This window comes from Haliotis rubra, unplaced genomic scaffold (assembly GCF_003918875.1).
Source record: "Haliotis rubra isolate DU_JTF1 unplaced genomic scaffold, ASM391887v1 Scf345, whole genome shotgun sequence".
NCBI lineage: Eukaryota > Metazoa > Mollusca > Gastropoda > Lepetellida > Haliotidae > Haliotis > Haliotis rubra.
Genome location: NW_025767019.1, coordinates 971,716 through 992,544, shown reverse-complemented (window position 1 = coordinate 992,544; position 20,829 = coordinate 971,716). Strand labels below are relative to the sequence as shown.

General features: G+C 41.5%; 2 protein-coding genes across 4 annotated transcripts; both read left to right on the top strand.

Annotated features, from left to right (window-relative positions):
• The first annotated feature begins 36 nt into the window (after window positions 1-36).
• Window positions 37-5,030, top strand: LOC124284823 (transmembrane protein 127-like). Its single transcript, XM_046720948.1, is given in 4 exon segments — window positions 37-912; window positions 1,984-2,154; window positions 2,887-3,062; window positions 3,064-5,030. Coding segments are annotated over 4 exon segments (861 nt in total). The 5' UTR covers window positions 37-536; the 3' UTR covers window positions 3,202-5,030.
• A 7,033-nt stretch (window positions 5,031-12,063) lies between these two features.
• On the top strand, window positions 12,064-17,794 carry LOC124284822 (transmembrane protein 127-like). 3 transcript variants are annotated; one of them, XM_046720946.1, is made up of 4 exons: window positions 12,064-12,141; window positions 14,185-14,596; window positions 15,373-15,543; window positions 16,315-17,794. In XM_046720946.1, exons 2-4 carry the CDS (start codon window positions 14,209-14,211, stop codon window positions 16,710-16,712), a joined length of 957 nt encoding a protein of 318 aa, XP_046576902.1. In that variant the 5' UTR covers window positions 12,064-12,141; window positions 14,185-14,208; the 3' UTR covers window positions 16,713-17,794. The 3 variants fall into 3 exon arrangements, with proteins under 3 accessions (XP_046576902.1, XP_046576901.1, XP_046576903.1); XM_046720945.1 differs by having other exon boundaries at window positions 12,083-12,190; XM_046720947.1 differs by having other exon boundaries at window positions 12,094-12,190; window positions 14,168-14,596.
• The last annotated feature ends 3,035 nt before the right edge of the window (window positions 17,795-20,829 follow it).

Here is a 20,829-nt window from a genome sequence, read left to right as displayed (position 1 = left end):
GACGTATAACCGAGGTCATTGCGGTCAACTCTTTGTTTACTTCCGGGTTTATCTGTGTCGAGGGACCCTATTCACTTTCTTCTGTAACGAGTTCGAAATTTCTAACAGCTTCTGTTTCTCGGAAACATGACGATTAATATGTTGTTCTATTGATGATCTGATTTATCAGTCTTAATGGAAATCTGATGTTATACGAATTCTAAAGAAAACCTGGAACATTTTTCTGTCGATACCTGTGTGGCTTGTGTAAGGAACCCGGAAGCGTCTTTAAATTGGGTTTTAATACGTGTCTCCTTGCAACTTAGGGCGTGTCGTGATTAGAACTCCACATGACAGAGTGACAGAGACAACTGACAGATCCTCCCAGTAGTTTGAAGTCACGTCATATACTGAAATCTGTTCACTGTCATTGGGTGGTTCGGACATATCTACTTTCCGATTTGTATCCTGTATATAACTCACCGCATCCTGCAAGGGCAGTTGACATAAACAAACAGTTCTGAAAGCGGAGAAATAGTTTCAATTTTTTTGTAACAATGCCCTCGAGTACAAGTAGGAGTTCAGGGCGAAATCGTGAGGGAGGCACGAGACGAAGTCGATCCAGAGCAAGATCTCGTACCCGACACAGAGAATCAAGAAACCATTCACAGAGTCATACTCATAGCCGATTTCGCTTCAAGATCAAGGAGAGAAACTATCCGGCAGCAGTATGCAGCATGATGACGATTGTGCTATTGTGTGTGTCAATGGCTGAACCCCGGTGGATATCACTACGGGGAAGGGGCTGCAGCTTAGCCGACACTAAGGATGGCTATCTTCACTCCCTGGGTGTCATCCAGTTCTTCTACAGTGGCAAACTCGTTACCGTGGACAAGTCTATACAGTACCATTACGGTTCAAATCCAGATGAAGGTATAGTTATCATTTCAGAATTATCAGCATTTGTAAGGGACCGTTCATAATTTATAGGTAGGGGTGGGGGGATAATCATTTTTTATGGAGAAGCACGTGAATGACACACACACACACACACACACACACACCAAAAAATATATATATATATGTACAAAATAAGTGACAGACTCCAGAGTATAGTGATAGGTAATTGGATCAATGTTGTTAGTGAAAACACTTGTCAATGAAGTTTTAGCAGATTTTGATTTTTCTTTGTTACACAGGATGGTCAGTCACCCCATCATGTGTAGTCACACTTAAAGGGGGATAACAGTTCCTTCTTTCTGCTGTTTTGTTGCGCATTTTGAAAACATCATTTGTGAATGAATTTATGAATTTTTGTGAAGAATTTAGGTGAGGTGAGGTGAAATTGGGTTTAACGTCGTGCTTGAGAATATTTCGCTCATATGATGACGTGCATGCGAGTATATGTGCTTGTACTAGCCCAGACTTAAGCTGGTTTTATAGTGCTAGCTCACCGAGATACCATGCTGCAGTGAAGCATGAATACCCCACTCAGACACATTACCGTATACTGACTCTGAGCCGACCAGTCCTTGTTGTACCCATTAATGCGAGAGCCAGGCAGGGACCAACAAGTACCATATTTTAACGTCTTTTGGTATGACACGGTCGGGGATCGAACCGAAGAAATTAGGTATAATGCTACAAATAATAAGGAAACTTGTAGATGTTTTACCCAATATAAGGGAATATATATTTGATTTCTAGGGTTGGGATGAAATATATCAATATATATGACTATTATATATAGATCAGAAATATGCCCAAAATGAATGTTTTAAGAAAATAGCACAATGTAAATAAAATCAGTTGATCATGAAAGTGAACTGATTGCTCAAGAGGAGAAAATAAGATAGTTCTGCCAGTTATGTCATAGTGTGAAATGTTACCATGGTTATTCTTTCTTATCATTTTATTGCTAGGATAGTGTTTTAGGAGACTACCTGAAATAGACTCACTTAACGCTGACTGTTGCCATATACATGACGGAAACTGTCTTTGCAGTGTTGATAAACTGTGTGGATAGCAAGTCGGTGCTGCTCTTCAAGATCGTAATCTTCTTCTGTTTCTTGACGATTGTGTTCGGTATGGCTTCCTTCCTGCTTGACTTAACAGGGCCATCCGGGAGAGTTCTGCAAAGGTTTCATCGTAATGCAATCTTCAGCATTATTACAGGTAGGCACAAAATGGTACCACAGTAAGAGCCGAAACTTACAATAGATAAACCTTACCATTGATAAATAGAGAATACTTAACGATGTCCCGTGTAATGCCTTATTTATGAAACTCGTGAATGGTTTGGTATCTAACGAGTGAAAGCGAGTTACATACCAATACCATTCACGAGTTTCTTAAATATGGTATTACACGGGACATAGTTTAGTATTTTATTTATTACTCACCCAACATTAGCGAACTAATATCGAGCAAACTATTTCTTTCCTGAGAATTCAGCGAGTGAGATGACTCTCAGCTTTCCGGAAGTCGAGCCAGGTCTAATACTATTGTGACAGAGGTATTAGTATTGTGACGTCATAACTGTAAACCAGTTTTACGTCATACGTATGGCACCACGTGATGTTATTACACAATGTGTAATAACATTGTAAAATTATTAAACAGTGATATCTTCAATGGGTGAGTAATAAATAGTAAATTGCCATGCTGATCAACAGTTTTGCTGACCTTGCTATAATGCTAAATATACAAACGTACAGCAAGTAGTGTTATATTGTACCATGGTTATGATGTCACTTTGACTTTGACTTAGAGCATGTGTTTGATACTTTTCAGTGATTGTGTGTGAAGATTCAGTAGGTCTTTTATTTGTTTCAATGACCCTGCAAACTGTTATCAATATGTTTCACATGTTTCAGTGAAATATTATGTTTGTCTGGAATGTTTCAGTGGTCCTGTGTGTGGTTATCAACCTGTTCTGCTACTGGATATCTTTCCTTGTTGAAAACATTCAGAAGAAAACCAAGATGGATCACGTGGAAGTCAACTTTGACATCAGTTTCTACTTGGTGGCAGCAGCAGGAAGTGCCTCAGTGTTTGCCGTGGCATGTAACTGTTTCTTTCAGCCGACGCTACCCTGTGCGTGAAGACGTCTCATACCAGCGCCTCAATGAATGTGATGACATGGAGTCCCTAGCAGCTCTGTACGACCAGCAGACAGCCCCACCCCAACACCTCCCCACCCCCATATTCTCCATCCCCTGACACACCATCACCAGGGGTGACACCCACCCCACAGGCGTCAGCTGCTTCGGAGTCTCTCAATGTCAGTGTATAGCAGGAAACCAGTCTCAGATGATGTGCTAGGTAAAATAGAGAATGAAGCATCACAGTGTTACACAGGCTACAGCCAACACACATTCATATTCATTTTCAAAGACCTGACATATATTGTTAGAGGTTTTGAGTGGAAAGATGATGGTCATGAATATATATGATAGGATTTTAATGAATTGGTCACAATAAATGAACATTATATTTTAATCTGATATTTAAAAAATGAAAATCAGGATTTTACAGAAACTGTTGACGGATGTGACTTTAATGAAGCATGCTTTGACAATGTATTTTGTATATTTAATGAAGTTAAGGAAGAAGTCTGTTGGCATTGATGACAACTATATAATGTGTGGCAGGGGTTTTGGTAGGGAGGTGGGTGGGAATGAACATCTAAGATTTAATATGTTATTGCTTTAGGGATGAAAGAAATATACAAGAGAGAATCATTATTTATTGTTTTGGTTAAATATTGGGAAAATCGCTTTCATGACTACCATTGTTACCTTGTTTTAGAGGTTCATATAATATGGGGAGGAACAGCTCTTTTCTGTACAAATCCCTGAAGATTTGTGAAATATGTTTCGATGGGAGAAATGTTAAGTTTCTTATCCTTAAGTATAACACCAGTAGGTCTGATCATGCTGATCTGAAATATTGGTTAAATAAGAGCTCTTCTTGTCACAAATATGATGCACTCTGCTTTTATCTATATCTATGGTACAATATCCAGTTTATAGACACAGACACACACACACAGAGTACCCTTTATGTAGCCATATGAATGGTACTGTACCCTGTTGAAAGCAATATGTATCATATTGTCCTTTTTGTAGTGCAGTATGTAGCATAATGTACCCTTTGTAGGGCAATATGTCATATACTGGCTTCTTTTAGGGCTATATTATCAGTGCCTCTTTGCAGGGCAATATGCATCATACTGTTTTCTACACAGGGCAGTATCACCATCACCACTATTGTTACATTCCTTATATGGACTGAATTGTGTATATATTCTGAGGTACCTACAGTTTACCAATCCCAGTGAAGTGTGATAATATGTATGTATTTTATATATGTACTGATTGATGAACATGTTGAAGATCTGGAAATTCTAACCCACAAGTTGTTGTATTGTTTATTGTTGGTTGTGATCAAATGATCATATTACATTATCTTGTTTATAGAACTATATTTTCATATGATGTAGTCAGCTTAATCTCTTTTGCAAGATTAAGACCTTAGGATCTGGTTACCATGGCAACACCCACTGAATGTCAAGCCATGCAATGAAACACTGTCTGCAATGTGACTGTAATGTGAGGATATGTTTGACAATCAGATGTGTGAACACTCAACACTTTCATTCAGAGGCTCCAGACTGTTGTGGTCCCAACACATGTACCTGATTTAGTTTATATCTGTATCAAGGACAAAACCACTGCTGTTTGTAAACAGTTGGATCTTGAAATTACCTAAAGGTCATACAGGAAATTAAAAAAAGGTGAAAAACATTCATCTGGACATTAAGGTAAACATCATATTGCCAGATATAAGCATGATTTATTCAGTGTATTACCTCCTTATTGTCCATCTTAATCTTATCTAATGTAAATGTTTCTTTGATGTTGAATTATTAATAAAGTATCAATATTCATAAATGTGCATCAATACAGTATCATTAAGAAATGTAGGACATTGCGATATATGACATCCCCAGTTAAAACCGGCCATTTAATCCCTGATGTGTTCCAAGACTTGCGCTTCCATTATCTGTGTGTATAAACAGTGGTGACAGGGTCAAGTGCCAAACCCTCAACACCAACTCATTTCTTGCTTTAAAATTTGTTTGTATTTTATTTAGTAGTAGTAGTTCATTTTTTGGGTGGGGAATTTCATATATATTTTTCAACCAACTACATGGAATTTAGTTGGCCATCATTTTTTAAACCTATGAATAGAAAAAAGGAAAGCAGATTTAGTAAGATTATGTTGACAATGTTTCAAGCTTCATTATTGATGTCTTGATACCACAGGACACAATTCTCGTATCATGGTACATGTGGTTGCGTGTAGTCCTGTGCTCAAAGCTCAGGTCACAAATCGGTGAAGTTAAGCAGCGTCGTTGAGCTCAAGAGTCCTTGGATGGGTGACCGTGTTTGGCAGCTTGACTCCTGAGAGTTTCTAGGACTTGAGTCCTGCCCCAAAACGAAGCACATGTGACACATGTGGTCTCACCTTAGGCAAGTGAGTTTGTTCAAAATTGTATCTGTTCACCCAGCAGGAAAATGGGTACCCGGTGGAAAAAGTCATATGACTATAAACCTTCTAGCGCCTAACAGGCAGCTTGGGTTATCGGGGTAATAATGTGCTGTGCCTTGATTGTTAGCGCTATGAGCATACCTAGTGTGGAGTTTGGCGCTATATAAATGGACACTCATTATCACTCCATGGTACTCAGTGAATCATGGCAGCCCTAGTAATGCCTCCTACTAGGGCGTTGCTTGAGGTCCTGTGTCATGTCATTGTGAAATTGGTCAGACAGGAAACTCTGTGTCAACAGGATCATTAGCTACCCAGACAAAGGCTTGTTGTCCACATTTGTATGGGAGGTCTCAACACACACTAGGTCTTCTTATACTTCCTGTATAATGGATCCTGGTGAAGTGATCGTCCGATCTACCTCACGAAATGTACCTGCTACACTTATACAAAAGTGGATTTTTCTGCAAGACTGAAATAGTCGGCAGTAGCCTACATTCCATCATCCGTGTGAGACGTCTATGATTTTGACTGTTGTTAATTTCTAGTGCTTCACCGCCGTGATATTGCTGGAATATTGCTAAAAGCGGAGTAAAACTAAACTCAGTCAGTCAGTCTAGTGCTTCAAGTTTCTCTGTATCTCTGTTTGATCTAAACCTTGTATTTCTCTTTCTCTGGGTCTGTCTCAGTAAACAGAATGACCCCAGGTCACCATAAACAAATTCTTGCCAGGTCCCTATACACAGACACACCCGAATTTCATGTAAATGCCCCAACTTACATCTCTGGATACAGCTTCACCTCTTGAGATCCCTGTACACACTCTCACTCAGTAAACAGTGATGCTAACAGCCCTGCTCCATGTCCTGTCAATACAGTAACCCCCACACCGGTAGATGTAATGTACGTATGCTAACCCAGCTGATCACGCCAGAAGGTGCATGTATACAGACATACATATATCTACCTACATGGATTTCCCTTGTTAACAGTTCTCTGTGGTGACTGCTGATCAAGAAATAAAACAGCAAACAAAAACAGGAGCATAGGAACATTGTCGTTCCTATCTGCCGTAAGTATTCACAGACCTACAGTCTAGTAGAGTCAGCTGTGCCCTCACTGTACTTATCCACTTATGCACCATATAGTTTCTGTTTAAGGTTTTTAGTCCTCTCTGACTATTGAAGCACAGTGTCGATATCAGCTGAATGACAAATGTAACGACACTACAACAAGATCGTTGTGCTGATGTTTTGTTGTTATCAGGGTGTTGTCCATTGTTCACATGGCAGATCTGAGATGAATGGAGGACTGTGTAGATATGTATATATTTGTTAAATCAGAAACTACACTTATTATCAATTGTTATCAATATTCAAGACTTATGGAATAAATTTTATATTACAGATTGCATTACATAGACTTATTGTTCTTTTGGGAATCAACAGCAGCACATGTGCCAATCAGCAAATGTGTGTCCATAGTTGGATACAATAAGACAGTTGTTTACCTAATCTCTCTGTGTATTAGATCACATGCTCCAACATGCAAGCAAATACCTGTGTATCAGATCCCAGCCAATAACTTGGGTGTTAATACTTGTGTATAAGCACAGGCTCCATCATAGTAGTAAATACCTGTGTAAAGACCACATGCTCAAACATGGTTGTCAATACATGTGTACCGACCACAGGCTCCAAAATGGGACTAAATACCTGTTAATTCCATCACAGGCTCTAACTTGGGTGTTAATACCTATGTACAAGAACCAAGGCTCAAACATGGCAGAAAATACTTGAGTGCAGTAGCCAGGCTCTGGGTGAAAACACCTGTGTACAAACCTAAGACTCCCTAATGGTAATAAATGCCTTTTGAAAAGACAATGGGCTGCATCACATAAGTTAAAACCTGTGTACAGACCACAGGCTCCAACAGGGTGGAAATACCTGTGTACAGACCACAGGCTCCAACAGGGTAGTAAATACCTGTGTAGCAGACCACCGGCTCCAACATGGTTGTAAATATCTAAGTAAAAGCCACAGGCTCCACATGGTAGTAAACACCAGTGTACAGACCACAGTCTTCATCATGGTGTGTACAGACCACAGGCTCCATCATGGTGTGTACAGACCACAGGCTCCATTATGGTGTGTACAGACCACAGTCTCCATCATGGTGTGTACAGACCAGTCTCCAGCACGGTAGTAAACACCAGTGTACAGACCACAGTCTCCATCATGGTGTGTACAGACCACAGGCTCCATCATGATGTGTACAGACCACAGTCTCCATCATGGTGTGTACAGACCACAGTCTCCATCATGGTGTGTACACACCAGTCTCCAGCAAGGTAGTAAACACCAGTGTACAGACCACAGTCTCCATCATGGTGTGTACAGACCAAAGGCTCCATCATGGTGTGTACAGACCACAGTCTCCATCATGGTGTGTACAGACCACAGTCTTCACCATGGTGTGTACAGACCAAAGGGTCCATCATAGTGTGTACAGACCACAGTCTCCATCATGGTGTGTACAGACCAAAGGCTCCAGCACGGTAGTAAACACCAGTGTACAGACCACAGGCTCCATCATGGTGTGTACAGACCACAGTCTCCATCATGTTGTGTACAGACCACAGGCTGCATCATGGTGTCTACAGACCACAGGCTCCATCATGGTGTGTACAGACCACAGGCTCCATCATGGTGTGTACAGACCACAGTCTCCATCATGGTGTGTACAGACCATAGGCTCCATCATGGTGTGTACAGACCACAGTCTCCATCATGATGTGTACAGACCAAAGGCTCCATCATGGTTTGTACAGACCAAAGGCTCCATCATGGTGTGTACAGACCACAGTCTCCATCATGGTGTGTACAGACCACAGTCTCCATCATGGTGTGTACAGACCACAGGCTCCATCATGATGTGTATAGACCAAAGGCTCCATCATGGTGTGTACAGACCAAAGGCTCCATCATGGTGTGTACAGACCACAGTCTCCATCATGGTGTGTACAGACCACAGGCTCCATCATGGTGTGTACAGACCAAAGGCTCCATCATGGTGTGTACAGACCAAAGGCTCCATCATGGTGTGTACAGACCACAGTTTCCATCATGGTGTGTACAGACCACAGGCTCCAGCATGGTGTGTACAGACCACAGTCTCCGTCATTGTGTGTACAGACCACAGTCTCCATCATGGTGTGTACAGACCAGTCTCCAGCACGGTAGTAAACACCAGTGTACAGACCACAGTCTCCATCATGGTAGTAAACACCAGTGTGCAGACCAAAGGCTCCAGCACGGTAGTAAACACCAGTGTACAGACCAGTCTCCATCATGGTGTGTACAGACCACAGGCTCCATCATGGTGTGTACAGACCACAGTCTCCATCATGGTGTGTACAGACCAAAGGCTCCATCATGGTGTGTACAGACCAAAGGCTCCATCATGGTGTGTACAGACCACAGTCTCCATCATGGTGTGTACAGACCACAGTCTCCATCATGGTGTGTACAGACCACAGTATCCATCATGGTGTGTACAGACCAGTCTCCAGCACGGTAGTAAACACCAGTGTACAGACCACAGTCTCCAACATGGTGTGTACAGACCAAAGGCTCCATCATGGTGTGTACAGACCACAGGCTCCATCATAGTGTGTACAGACCAGAGTCTCCATCATGGTGTGTACAGACCACAGGCTCCATCATGGTGTGTACAGACCACAGGCTCAATCATGGTGTGTACAGACCACAGGCTCCATCATGGTGTGTACAGACCACAGTCTCCATCATGGTGTGTACAGACCACAGTCTCCATCATGGTGTGTACAGACCAGTCTCCAGCACGGTCGTAAACACCAGTGTACAGACCACAGTCTCCATCATGGTGTGTACAGACCACAGGCTCCATCATGGTGTGTACAGACCACAGGCTCCAGCATGGTGTGTACAGACCACAGTCTCCATCATGGTGTGTACAGATCACAGTCTCCATCATGGTGTGTACAGACCACAGTCTCCATCATGGTGTGTACAGACCACAGGCTCCAGCACGGTAGTAAACACCAGTGTACAGACCACAGTCTCCATCATGGTGTGTACAGACCACAGGCTCCAGCACGGTAGTAAACACCAGTGTACAGACCACAGGCTCCAGCACGGTAGTAAACACCTGTGTACAGACCACAGGCTTCATATCATGGAGTGTACAGACCACAGGCTCCAGCACGGTAGTAAACACCAGTGTACAGACCACAGTCTCCATCATGGTGTGTACAGACCACAGGCTCCAGCACGGTAGTAAACACCAGTGTACAGACCACAGGCTCCAGCACGGTAGTAAACACCAGTGTACAGACCACAGGCTCCAGCACGGTAGTAAACACCTGTGTACAGACCACAGGCTTCATATCATGGTGTGTACAGACCAAAAGCTCCATCATGGTTGTAAATACCTGTGTTTATACCAAAGGCTCCATCATGGCTGTAAATACCTGTGTACAAGCCACAGGCTCCATCATGGCTGTAAATACCTGTGTACAAACCACAGGCTCCATCATGGTTGTAAACACCTGTGTATCAGACCACAGGCTCCAAAATGGGAGTAAATGCCTGTGTAGTAGATGACAGGCCCAACATGGTAGTAAATACTGTTTAACTTCTGTACACAGGAATATATTCTACAAATTCAACATGCTCATCAAAGAATATATTATTTCCTCACTCCTAAGCCTCATTAACTTCACGGAACCAGACAGATAATGTCATGATATCATCCTCTGGTTTGGCTGATACAGACTCCAATTAGTGCATGCTCTGCTGATATACCAGATATATCTATGATCCCACTCCTCTGGGGCACCGAGGTCTTAAAACAGAGTTGCTTCCCTTAGGCCATCCTCACACCTCTGGTCATGCGTTCAAATCCAAACTACACCCTGTATATAATAACGGGTTTAGGCTAAAACGGAACCACAGCAAAATGGCACCTGGCAAAATAACATTTATAACACATATAATAACATTGGGTTTATCACCTCTCAGTGGTATATTAAGAGGTGTATGGACATTTCCCCATCAGGACAATTCCCCACCTTGACATTTCCCCACACCTGTTTTGTAACCAGTAGGGCAATTCCCCACACCCATCACAAATAATGAACAAACACAAGCTGAGATTGTATATATATATATTGTATTAATATAGCTAAGAAGGTATATATATATACAAAATTAATGACACAGTTCCTGACACATGTAACAGCAGTGTTACCAAGTGGAGCTCGCATAAACGGTTATTCGGAATGAATTCCATTTCAGAAAATTTGGAATCTGACAGCAATTTACCAGAATATTAATACATTATTGTAAATCTCATTTTATCTTGGAGAAAGTTAATCTTGGAGAAGTTTATACTGTAACGTGGCCTTTGCTAGATGGGATGATGGACACAGGAAATCATTAATTGCTTTGAAAACTTTCACTTCATCTTGAGTCCCATCTTGAAAACCACAGGAAATCATTATAAAAACATTCTAATGACCTTACTGACCAACATACCCCCTAACATACAGATTAGTTAATCCCATTGCCCCTAATAAGGGAGTGACAGTGAGTCTGCTGTTTTAGTTTCATCATTTGTAACTCAGCAATATTCCAGCTATATGGCGGTCTGAAAATGTCGAATCTGGCCCCGACTAATCAGTGATCAACAGCATGAGGTATCGATCCTAGCCCAGAATAAATGAATCGATGACACTTGTCATCGTTCGCCACAATTGAAGCATGAATAATCAACCATTATTATCAGCTGAGCCGACCACCCATACCCGTTATTGTACAACAAGCAATTTGTGGCAAGCATGGGTTGCTGAAGACCTATTCTACCCCAGATCTTCACGGGTGCCCTAATAAGTGAATACACATAATGCAAATATTAGTTAAACCCTCGCTTCTATTGTACTACAATTTTATGAGTGGGGAATTGTCCTATTGGTTACAAAACAGGTGTGGGGAAATGTCAAGATGGGGAATTGTCCTAGTGGGGAATTGTCCTGATGGGGAAATTTCCTACACTCCACACTATGAAACAGGATTCGTCGGAACAGTATGGTTTCCAAAAACTAGTCTGCACCCAGATACTGTTAAGTAGTGGTATGAACTAGTAATATACAGAACATTTAATTGAACTTCAATTCTTGGAGCCATGATTCTCGACCCAAACTAACCGAGAGCCGCGACATGTCCTGAGTTACATCTGATTCTTACTCTTAGTTAATCATGACAACACCTCTGAAAATGGGGTAATAACTCTCACCCGCTCTATATATAAATGCTGTGTGCAATTTCTATTTTAATTTCCATCGAGCAAGTTCGCTAAGATACATACAGTAGCGTTCACATATGTATGTAAGTATTATGTATCTCAGCTACATTGGGTATGGTCGGTATTCGCATCTTCCGCGCACTGTCACACATCGACAGGGATTTGACGGGAACAGCCGAATATAACCGAAAAGCTCCTTCCGGTTTCCAAAGATAACTCTGCAAAGGATGTGAGAAAAATTGGTGACAGAAGAAAGATTTAGAGGTATATTGATTTGGACCGTTGCCTAGAAACGTAACCTGCTATTTTATCTGTGAGTACGCTTGACAATACACGCCTCTAGTTATTGGCTATAATATTTTGGGAACTGAACTGTCATTGTTTCCAGCCTGGGTCGGATAAACATCGGCGACTCATTTGAAAGGATCTGTCATGACTAACTCTTTGGCATCATTACGTATGGAACAGCCAACCAAAAGGCAACAGGATTTCATAGTCTAAGAACTGACCCTGATATATAATGTGCATTAGTTAAATAATGTTTTATTAGTTAAATACCGTACTTTTCAACGGGATGTTACAATAACCGACTCACTCGTTCCTCCTTTTGTTGATTGTATGTGAGACTTACACAGACCTTTGTCCCGTCCAAATTTACTAAGGACTCTCAACATGGTCGATATTTGGTTTGCTAGTAAAGCTTGGCAGGCATGCAAATTCTTTGAAACATTTTTTACAAGCCCAAATAGTGATATCCTACTGTAAACAGATGGACAGACGGAGACATCTACCTACCCAAGGTGCACTTTGCTGTGCTTTTCTACCCTGTCTTTGAGCACAAATGGACACCCATATTATCACAACATCTGATTGCGTTTAACTGTCTTTTCTTCCGTTACGCCTATTGGTTCCACATCATAAAGTATCTTTGTTTATTACTCCCCACTGGAAGATGCTGCAGCGTAATAATAGCAATATTAGCATGATTAGACTTGTGTAATCCCGCTAGACGTAAAACATCATAATGGTTTACAGTACAGTTGTGACGTCACAATGCTAATACCGCTGTTTTAATGGTGTTAGACCTTGCTTGACTCTTGGAAAACTGAGAGTCATCACACTAGGCAGTTTCTATCAAGTTATGTTGGAGAGTAATATACAGAATACTATTACTCGCTTCCATGAAATACTATTTTTATTAAACTCGTGAAAGATTTAGTATCAAACTCTCTTTCACTCATTTGATACCAAATCATTAACTCGTTTAATAAATGTAAGTAGCCATATTGAAAGATAAAACCTTTGTGTAGAAGACAGCATTGGTGGTCACCAAAGCACACTAAACTTGAACAACAAAGAATGCCAGATAGCCTGAATCTGGAGCCTTTGACCCATTGTCAAACTGTGTTAATGCTGTTGAGATGTTGGGTCTAGAATTGGTCTTCAGCAACCTATGCTTGTTGTGAAAGGTGACTAATTGCATTGGTTGGTCAGGCTTTCTTACTTGGTGGCTGCATATCATTGTATCCCAATGAGTCAATACTCATGATGTCAGTGATGGATTGTGTGTCCCAGACTTGATTATTGTACAGACAGACATCATATAGCAGGAATATTGCTGAGTGCACCATTATGCATCAAACGAACAAATGTAAAATGTTGATCTGGCTGTAATTTTCATAATCATGTAAAACTAGATCTGAAAAATCAGACCATGGTGTGTATTCAAAATGTGCAATGTTACCTTTTGGAACAACTAGATACAGTCGTGACCTGTTTATCCGGACGCTTGTGTTTTTCTTGAAATTGTCCCGGATAAACAAATTTCCGGATATCTGAACCTAGGACCATATGTAAAAAGACATTCAACAGTTTATCAGCGTAATTATAGTGACCCACAAATTGACACGCCTTTAAACCAACTCAAAATTTACTCAGTGTCGCCTTGCTAATTACAGGTAGTTAATCCTCTTACGCTTCAAAGACTGCCAACTTCTTTTATGTTAGGGTACGCAAGGCCACTCAGTAAAATATGTGTGTAAACATACTGACAGTGCTCCGGCATCCGTATATACGAGAAACAAATGCATATAATGTAGCATTTTGTGTGTGAAAATGACCATCCGGTGACGGAAACTGGATTTCCGGATAAGTGAGTAATTTTACAACGTTGTTAATTTCGTTTTAAGGAATTTTCATTCGGAAGGCGAGTTTTCCGGATATCTGAGGTTCGGATAAACGGTGCACGACTGTATGTTCCTATTAATGAAGTATGTTTATGAAGAAACAGAATCTTGATGTTTCCAGGTATGCATCAGTAGTGTACCGAAAATGCCAAGTTCACGGAGTTCAGGGAGAACTCGTAGTCGGGAGTCGACGTCAAGAAGAAGTCGTTCAAGTAACCGATCACGCACTCGTCACAGTGATGGCCAGAGTCGTCCTCGACGTCATTCCCACTGTAATTTCAAACATCGTGAACGGAACTTTGCAGGTGCAGTTTGTAACATGATAACTATTGTGATTCTGTGTGTGGCCTTGGCGGAACCCAAATGGGTGTCCATCTACAATGGACTCTGTAGCCTCATCCAGAGACCACGGGGTGGATTGCACTTCCTGGGTGCTTTCCAGTTTTTCTACAGTGGACATTTTATAGCCCCAGGCACATATCCTGATGAAGGCTCAAGTGTATTATATCAGTATGGACCAAGTGTGGTGGATGGTAAGTCTTCATCCTGGTTGAAGATTCCTGTGTTTTAACCTGTAAATTAAAATACACACATTCTTTGAAGGTAGCTGAATTGTTTTACATGTATTAGCGTTAGCTGTGTTTGTTCCAGTAAGGAAACGGTAAGACTGATGGTAGATCCTGTAAGTAGGGGTCTATTGTGAATACCACCAGAAAACTACCAAAGTATTGAATGTACACACACTTTAAATAGAAATTGCAATGTGCAAAGACCATTCAGTTTGTATTGTAATAATAAGAAAATGGCAAATTATCATTAAGTTTATAAGGTATGTTGAATTTTTTATGTAATACTGAAAAAAACCATTCACTGCATTTGTTTCTTCTTGTCTTACGTTGTGTGCCAGATAGTTCCGAAACAGTTTGTTTACTATATACTCTAAGTTCTATTCCAATTTCAAATATGCAAATTTGCAATTAAACATCACTAGACAAGATTATTTATCTATTCTGTTCTAATTTGTTTTTGCTAGGCATTGTCTTATATGCAGGGATTAAGATTACTGTTTATCTGTTTAAAGTATCTACATAGCCCATACAGCGGTAGCCCCCTGCTAGTTTTCTTTGGTAATCCTGAAGTGACAAAGAAGTGGCATTAAATTTTATGTCTTGAAAAAGGATGTTCAATGCAGTGTTATGATGCAATATATTTACCTTTGAATTTATGTTTATGAAAGTAAAAACTTTAAGCAGAAACCCAATCTGTTGCAGTTTGTTCTGTACTGCTATCATTTTAATGTCTTTCCCAGTGATGGCCAACTGTGTGACCACAAAAGCGGTGATGGTGTTCAAGTGGGTGATAGCTGCCTCCTGTGTTGCTGTCATCTGTAGCCTCATCGCCTTCCTGCTGGATTTAACCGGGCCCACACAGAGAACCTTCCGCATGTTGCATCGTAACGCCATCTTCAGCATTCTGACAGGTACGCACTACATGACTCAACACAAAGAAAAATGCACATCATACTGTCTTGCTAAAATCAGACCTCAATTCCCAATTTCACAAAGATCTGAGGACGCCAGAATGGCCTTGTCAGAATTGCCTTGTCACTAACTTTGATCGGCCAGAGTATATCTAACAAACCAATCAGAAAGCAGATTTCTCAAGGTTCATGGCTCTAGTTAGGAACTGGCGACATCCATTCCAGACAGTGCTGTGAAAAATATTTTCTAACTCTGTAGTTTATCATAGACTTGCGAATGTTGTAGGGCTACAAATGTTTTGTGGGTTGGGCCCTGGGTCACCATGGTGACTTGGTTGACCACATGTCATGGAGTTGCATGGGTAGATGCTCATGATGTCAATCACTACATTGTTCAAGACATCATTTTCTGACCACCATCACATACCTAGAGGGAACGGGTGGGTAGCTTAGTGGTTAAAGCGTCCACTTATGCCGCAGACCCAGGTTCGATTCCCCACATGGGGTACAATGTGTGAAGCCCATTTCTGGTGTTCCCCGCCTTGATATTGCTGGAATATTGCTAAAGGCATAAAACTAATCTATCTCACTCACTCACTCACTCACTCACTCACTCACTCACTCACTCACTCACTCACTCACTCACTCACCCACCCACATAGCTAGAATACTAGTACAGTAAACATGAAACAATGGAACTGTATTGTACGGATTACTCTTATATTGTTTATTCACTCACTGGTGTATTTTTCATGTCCTCTTGTATTGTAGTAGTGATCTGTGTGATCGTGAACATCCTGTGCTATTTCATCACGACACAAGTACAGCAGCTTCAGGGGGACAACAAGAAAGTGGAAGTTTCCTTTGATGTCAGTTTCTACCTGATCTCGGCTGCGGGAAGCGTGTCCGTGTTTGCTGTGGCCTGCAACTGCCTGCGCCGATACCCTCTCCACGAAGAGCCCCGCCCCCAGCCATACTTGCTGGATGACTGTGATGACTTGCACTCTCTACTGTCTCCCTACAGTCACGATGCCTCCTTCATAGGGCAACTGCCCCCAACCCCAGCCTACTCCCCCAACGTCCCCACTACAACCCCCACTGCAACAACAACCAACACACCTGCAACCACCCCGACCCCGGGGCCTGCTCCTCTGAGTGTGGTAGCTTGAAGAGCTCAAACATGTATATGTATTGGTAACTCTTCAACAATCCCTATTCCCACACTGACCCAACCTTACCCCCACCCCTACAGTGCCCCTGTCCACCCCAGCATAAACTGATAGCCTGAAAAGAACATCAGTGCATAGATATTAGTCCTATCACTTCAAACCGCTATCGGGACAGTAGGATAGCCTTGTGGTTAAAGCGTTCGCTCGTCACGCTGAAGACCAGGGGTCGAATCCGAACATGGGTACAATGTGTGATTCTGTGAAACCCGTTTCTGGTGTCCCCGGCCATGATTTTGCTGGAATATTGCTAAAAGCGGCGTAAAAACACACTCACTCACTCACTCACTCACTCACTTACTCAAACCCCCATCCCAAACCTTCATGTTAAATCAACCCCAAACCCTGCCCAACACCTCTATACAGCCCATCCCACCTTAGCATTGGTTCCGTCCCATCCCACTCCCACTCTGGTAGCCTAGTCTTCATGCCAAAGACCCGGGTTCGATTCCCCACATGGGCACATTTTGTGAAGCCCATTTCTGGTGTCCCCCACCATGATATTGCTGGAATATTTCTAAAAGCAGTGTCAAACTAATCTCACTCACTCACTGAACCAACATCTAATTCCACACAAAGCTTGCACTTCTGAAAAGAGCAACAGTGTATATGGCCCCACCCATTGGGCAGCCCTCAGTTAGTGGTAGTCTGAGACATGTGTATCAGTGTTATTATTGTCCTGACCCAGACCCTTAACATCACACCGACACCCACCCCTACCCCACCCAGCTCCCTCCCATCACAGAGGCTTCTATTTTAACAGTGATTCTGTGTGTATTTATTGCTGATGCTTCACAGCAGGTGTTGGCAAGTAGTGACACAGAATAGGCCTATTTAATTATGATCTGTTGTGTAGATTTGATATTTACTACATTGACATTTGACTGGAGGCAGTAGAGGTTGTGTGATATTGTCTTGTCGTAGAAGATTGTCTTGTCAAAGAAGATTGTATTGTCAAAGAAGATTGTCTTGTCATAGAAGATTGTCTTGTCAAAGAAGATTTTCTTGTCAAAGAAGATTGTCTTGTCATAGAAGATTGTCTTGTCAAAGAGGCCATGTGGGATCGTCCTGTCAAAGAAGGATTGTATTGTCACAGAGACTATGTCGGATTGGCTTGTGACAAAGGCTATATTGGATAGTCTCGTCACAGAGACTATGTTGGATTGGCTTGTGACAAAGGCTATATTGGATGTCTTGTCACAGAGACTATGTTGGATTGGCTTGTGACAAAGGCTATAGTGGATTGCCGTCACAGAGACTATGTGGGATTGGCTTGTGACAAAGGCTATAGTGGATTGTCATCACAGAGGCAGTGTGTGATAGCCTTGTCATAGAGGACTGTTTTGTCACAAAGGCTGTAGATTATTTTGTGACAGAGACTATGTGAAGCATTGTCAGCATGTATTGCTTGACTCCAGGGCACTATGTACATGATATATGCAGAACATTCTATTCACGATTAGTGTTGTGTTGCATATAAGAATTTCTGCTTTAATTGTGTTTGTGAGTGCACATATATATATGGGTCTTGATGGTGATATTTTTTAGTGTGTCTATAAGAGTGTATATGTGTGAGAGCATGTATGTATGTATGTGTGTGTGTGTGTGTGTATGTGTGTGTAGAATGTACAGTGTGTGAGGTAAATGAGTGTCTTGCTACCGTGTGTGTCAGTGTGCAGTCAATGGTGTTCTGCTCAGTGATGTGTGTCTACAAGAGGCTTGCTACTTGTCATTGTAACATTGAAATATGTCTTCATACTGTTTTTAGTCGGACATTGAATCATGTTAACTGAATGAATGATTGCAGTGAAATAATCATGATTAAAGAGATATACAGGTGTCACAATCACTGTGAAATAATGAGTAGAGTTACTTCCCTTTGACTGTTTCAGCCCTGATTCAGACACTGATCTAAATAATACTAATAGTTGCACCCAAGTTCATAAGCTGAGAGTGTGGTTGTCATTTTTCTCTGTTTTAAAACTGTATTTGACTGTTTGATGTAGAAAAATTAAAGGTTGTGTAAAATTAAGTCAGTTAATTGATGTGAGACAAGATTGATTGGCATTATGTTGCTTTTCCCAGGGATGTCAGCTGTCACTATTTGTGTACATGTTAATTATTTATTACTCCTATTTAGAAAGAATCTTGAGTCACGATTCAGAGGACAATTGAGTGTTTTATTTTTCAATTATAAGAGTAGGATATGGTGGTCAGTCTCACTGACTGTAAACATGTGTCATTGTATCCTAACTGCATAGATAGATGCTTATTATATCAGTCATTGGATTGTCGGTGCAGCTTTGATGATTCACACTTCAGCCATATAGCTGGAATATTGCTGTGTGCAGTGTTAACAAAAAGAGACTATGTTTTGTAGTGAACATGGATCTGTATAGTAATGGAAATGTCTCCTCTTGAGGAATATAACCATCAGTGATACTGTCACGTTGATGTATATTTGTCATTGTAGAGTAGAGCTCATGTCAGCAGGGTAGGTCAAATGTGATTCTCTGATTTGTTACACCTTCTTCTACAGCTTGAAGGGTCACGCAGATAGCATAGTCATCTGAGGGTAGCAATTTGCTGTGTAGAGTTACTTACCTTAGGCGTGCCAGAATCCTGTGATCTTTTGTGCTGAATACCAGATTTGCCCTAATTATCAATTAATGTTTTTGGTTCATCAGCGTCACAGATTGCCAGGTCGTTTAAGGCACCACAACTCCCAGTGCAGAGTTATGTCCCCTGGGCATGCCTGAAACCTATGATTATGGGTTCAAATCCATGTCTGCTCCGATTATGTTCCTTGGTCTGCCCTTGTGTTTCACCCAAGTGGTAAACATCTGAAGCTTGCATCACTTATTGACGTTTCTCCCAACATCAGACTGACATGGCACGCCGAAGACCCGGGTTCGAATCCCAACATGGGTACAATGTGTGAAGCCCATTTCTGGTGTCCCCCGCCGTGATGTGGCTGGAATATTGCTAAAATCGGCGTAAAACCAAACTCAGTCAGTCAGTCAGTCAGTCAGACTGACATGGTGTGATATGACTGGAACACTGTTAAGAGCAGCAGTTTACCCACCTCAGCCTTGGGTTATCAGTATCCAGGCTCATGGATTTCACCAAAATCCACACCCACTTTGTCTTGAGGGCTCAATCAAAGTGTTATCATCTTCCTTCAGTAACAAATGATGATGTTACTGGAATACTGTTCAAATCAGCTCACTCAGTCCTCTGTAATTCCTTGTATGAACACATAATAGACCATATCTCTATTGTCACAGAATGTGAAGCTTTGTCTAACAGTTGCCACAGCATTGATGTACAAGTTGAAGTGGCTAGAATTCTTACTTTACATGTGGACACTTGTGGCCGATGTGTCTACGGTGCTGTCAGTCAATTGCAGATTTTCATCTCTGAGGAGAGGCACAAAGCAGTGAAGGGGTCTCAAACAGGATTAAGATCACCGCTGGTTTCTCAGCAGTATATGTAGGTCTCTGGGCAAACTGTGCCATCGCAGTAGACATGGCAAACATCAGGGCCTTGTACCAGCTCCTGGGTGACCAAAATGATTAGGGTGTAGAAACGGAGACAGTTTACTCAATGATCTAGGATGCTGAATTCGTCACAGGTGACCAGATGATTAGGGTGTAGAAATGGAGACAGTTTATTCAATGATCTAGGATGCTGAATTCGTCACAGGTGACCAGATGATTAGGGTGCAGAAACAGAGACAGTTTACTCAATGATCTAGGATGCAGCATGGGGCAAAGGTGACCAGATGATTAGGGTGCTACAAGGAGCAGAGGTCCAGTGGCGAAAGTGCTGCAACAAGGATCCACTTACTGTGGGTTTAGTTTACCCTCATTGTGATCCTTGGTTTGTTAGGATCATGCTTTTACTGTTTACATGTTTAAAGATAAAAAATATTTGATTCTTTTCATGATTTAGCTGCACTTACCTGTATGTACGAACATTTGTGATATATTTGTGTAATGGCATTTATCAATATTCAACATGAATTATTGATCTATTTTCACTGTACTACCTAAGTGCT

What these genes read in the sequence shown, in the direction of transcription:
- LOC124284822 (XM_046720946.1), top strand. Translation starts at nt 14,209, where the DNA reads ATGCCAAGTTCACGGAGTTCAGGGAGAACTCGTAGTCGGGAGTCGACG. An exon ending in TGGACCAAGTGTGGTGGATG is followed by an intron (nt 14,597 to 15,372) that starts GTAAGTCTTCAT and finishes TGTCTTTCCCAG; the next exon opens with TGATGGCCAACTGTGTGACC. An exon ending in CATCTTCAGCATTCTGACAG is followed by an intron (nt 15,544 to 16,314) that starts GTACGCACTACA and finishes CTTGTATTGTAG; the next exon opens with TAGTGATCTGTGTGATCGTG.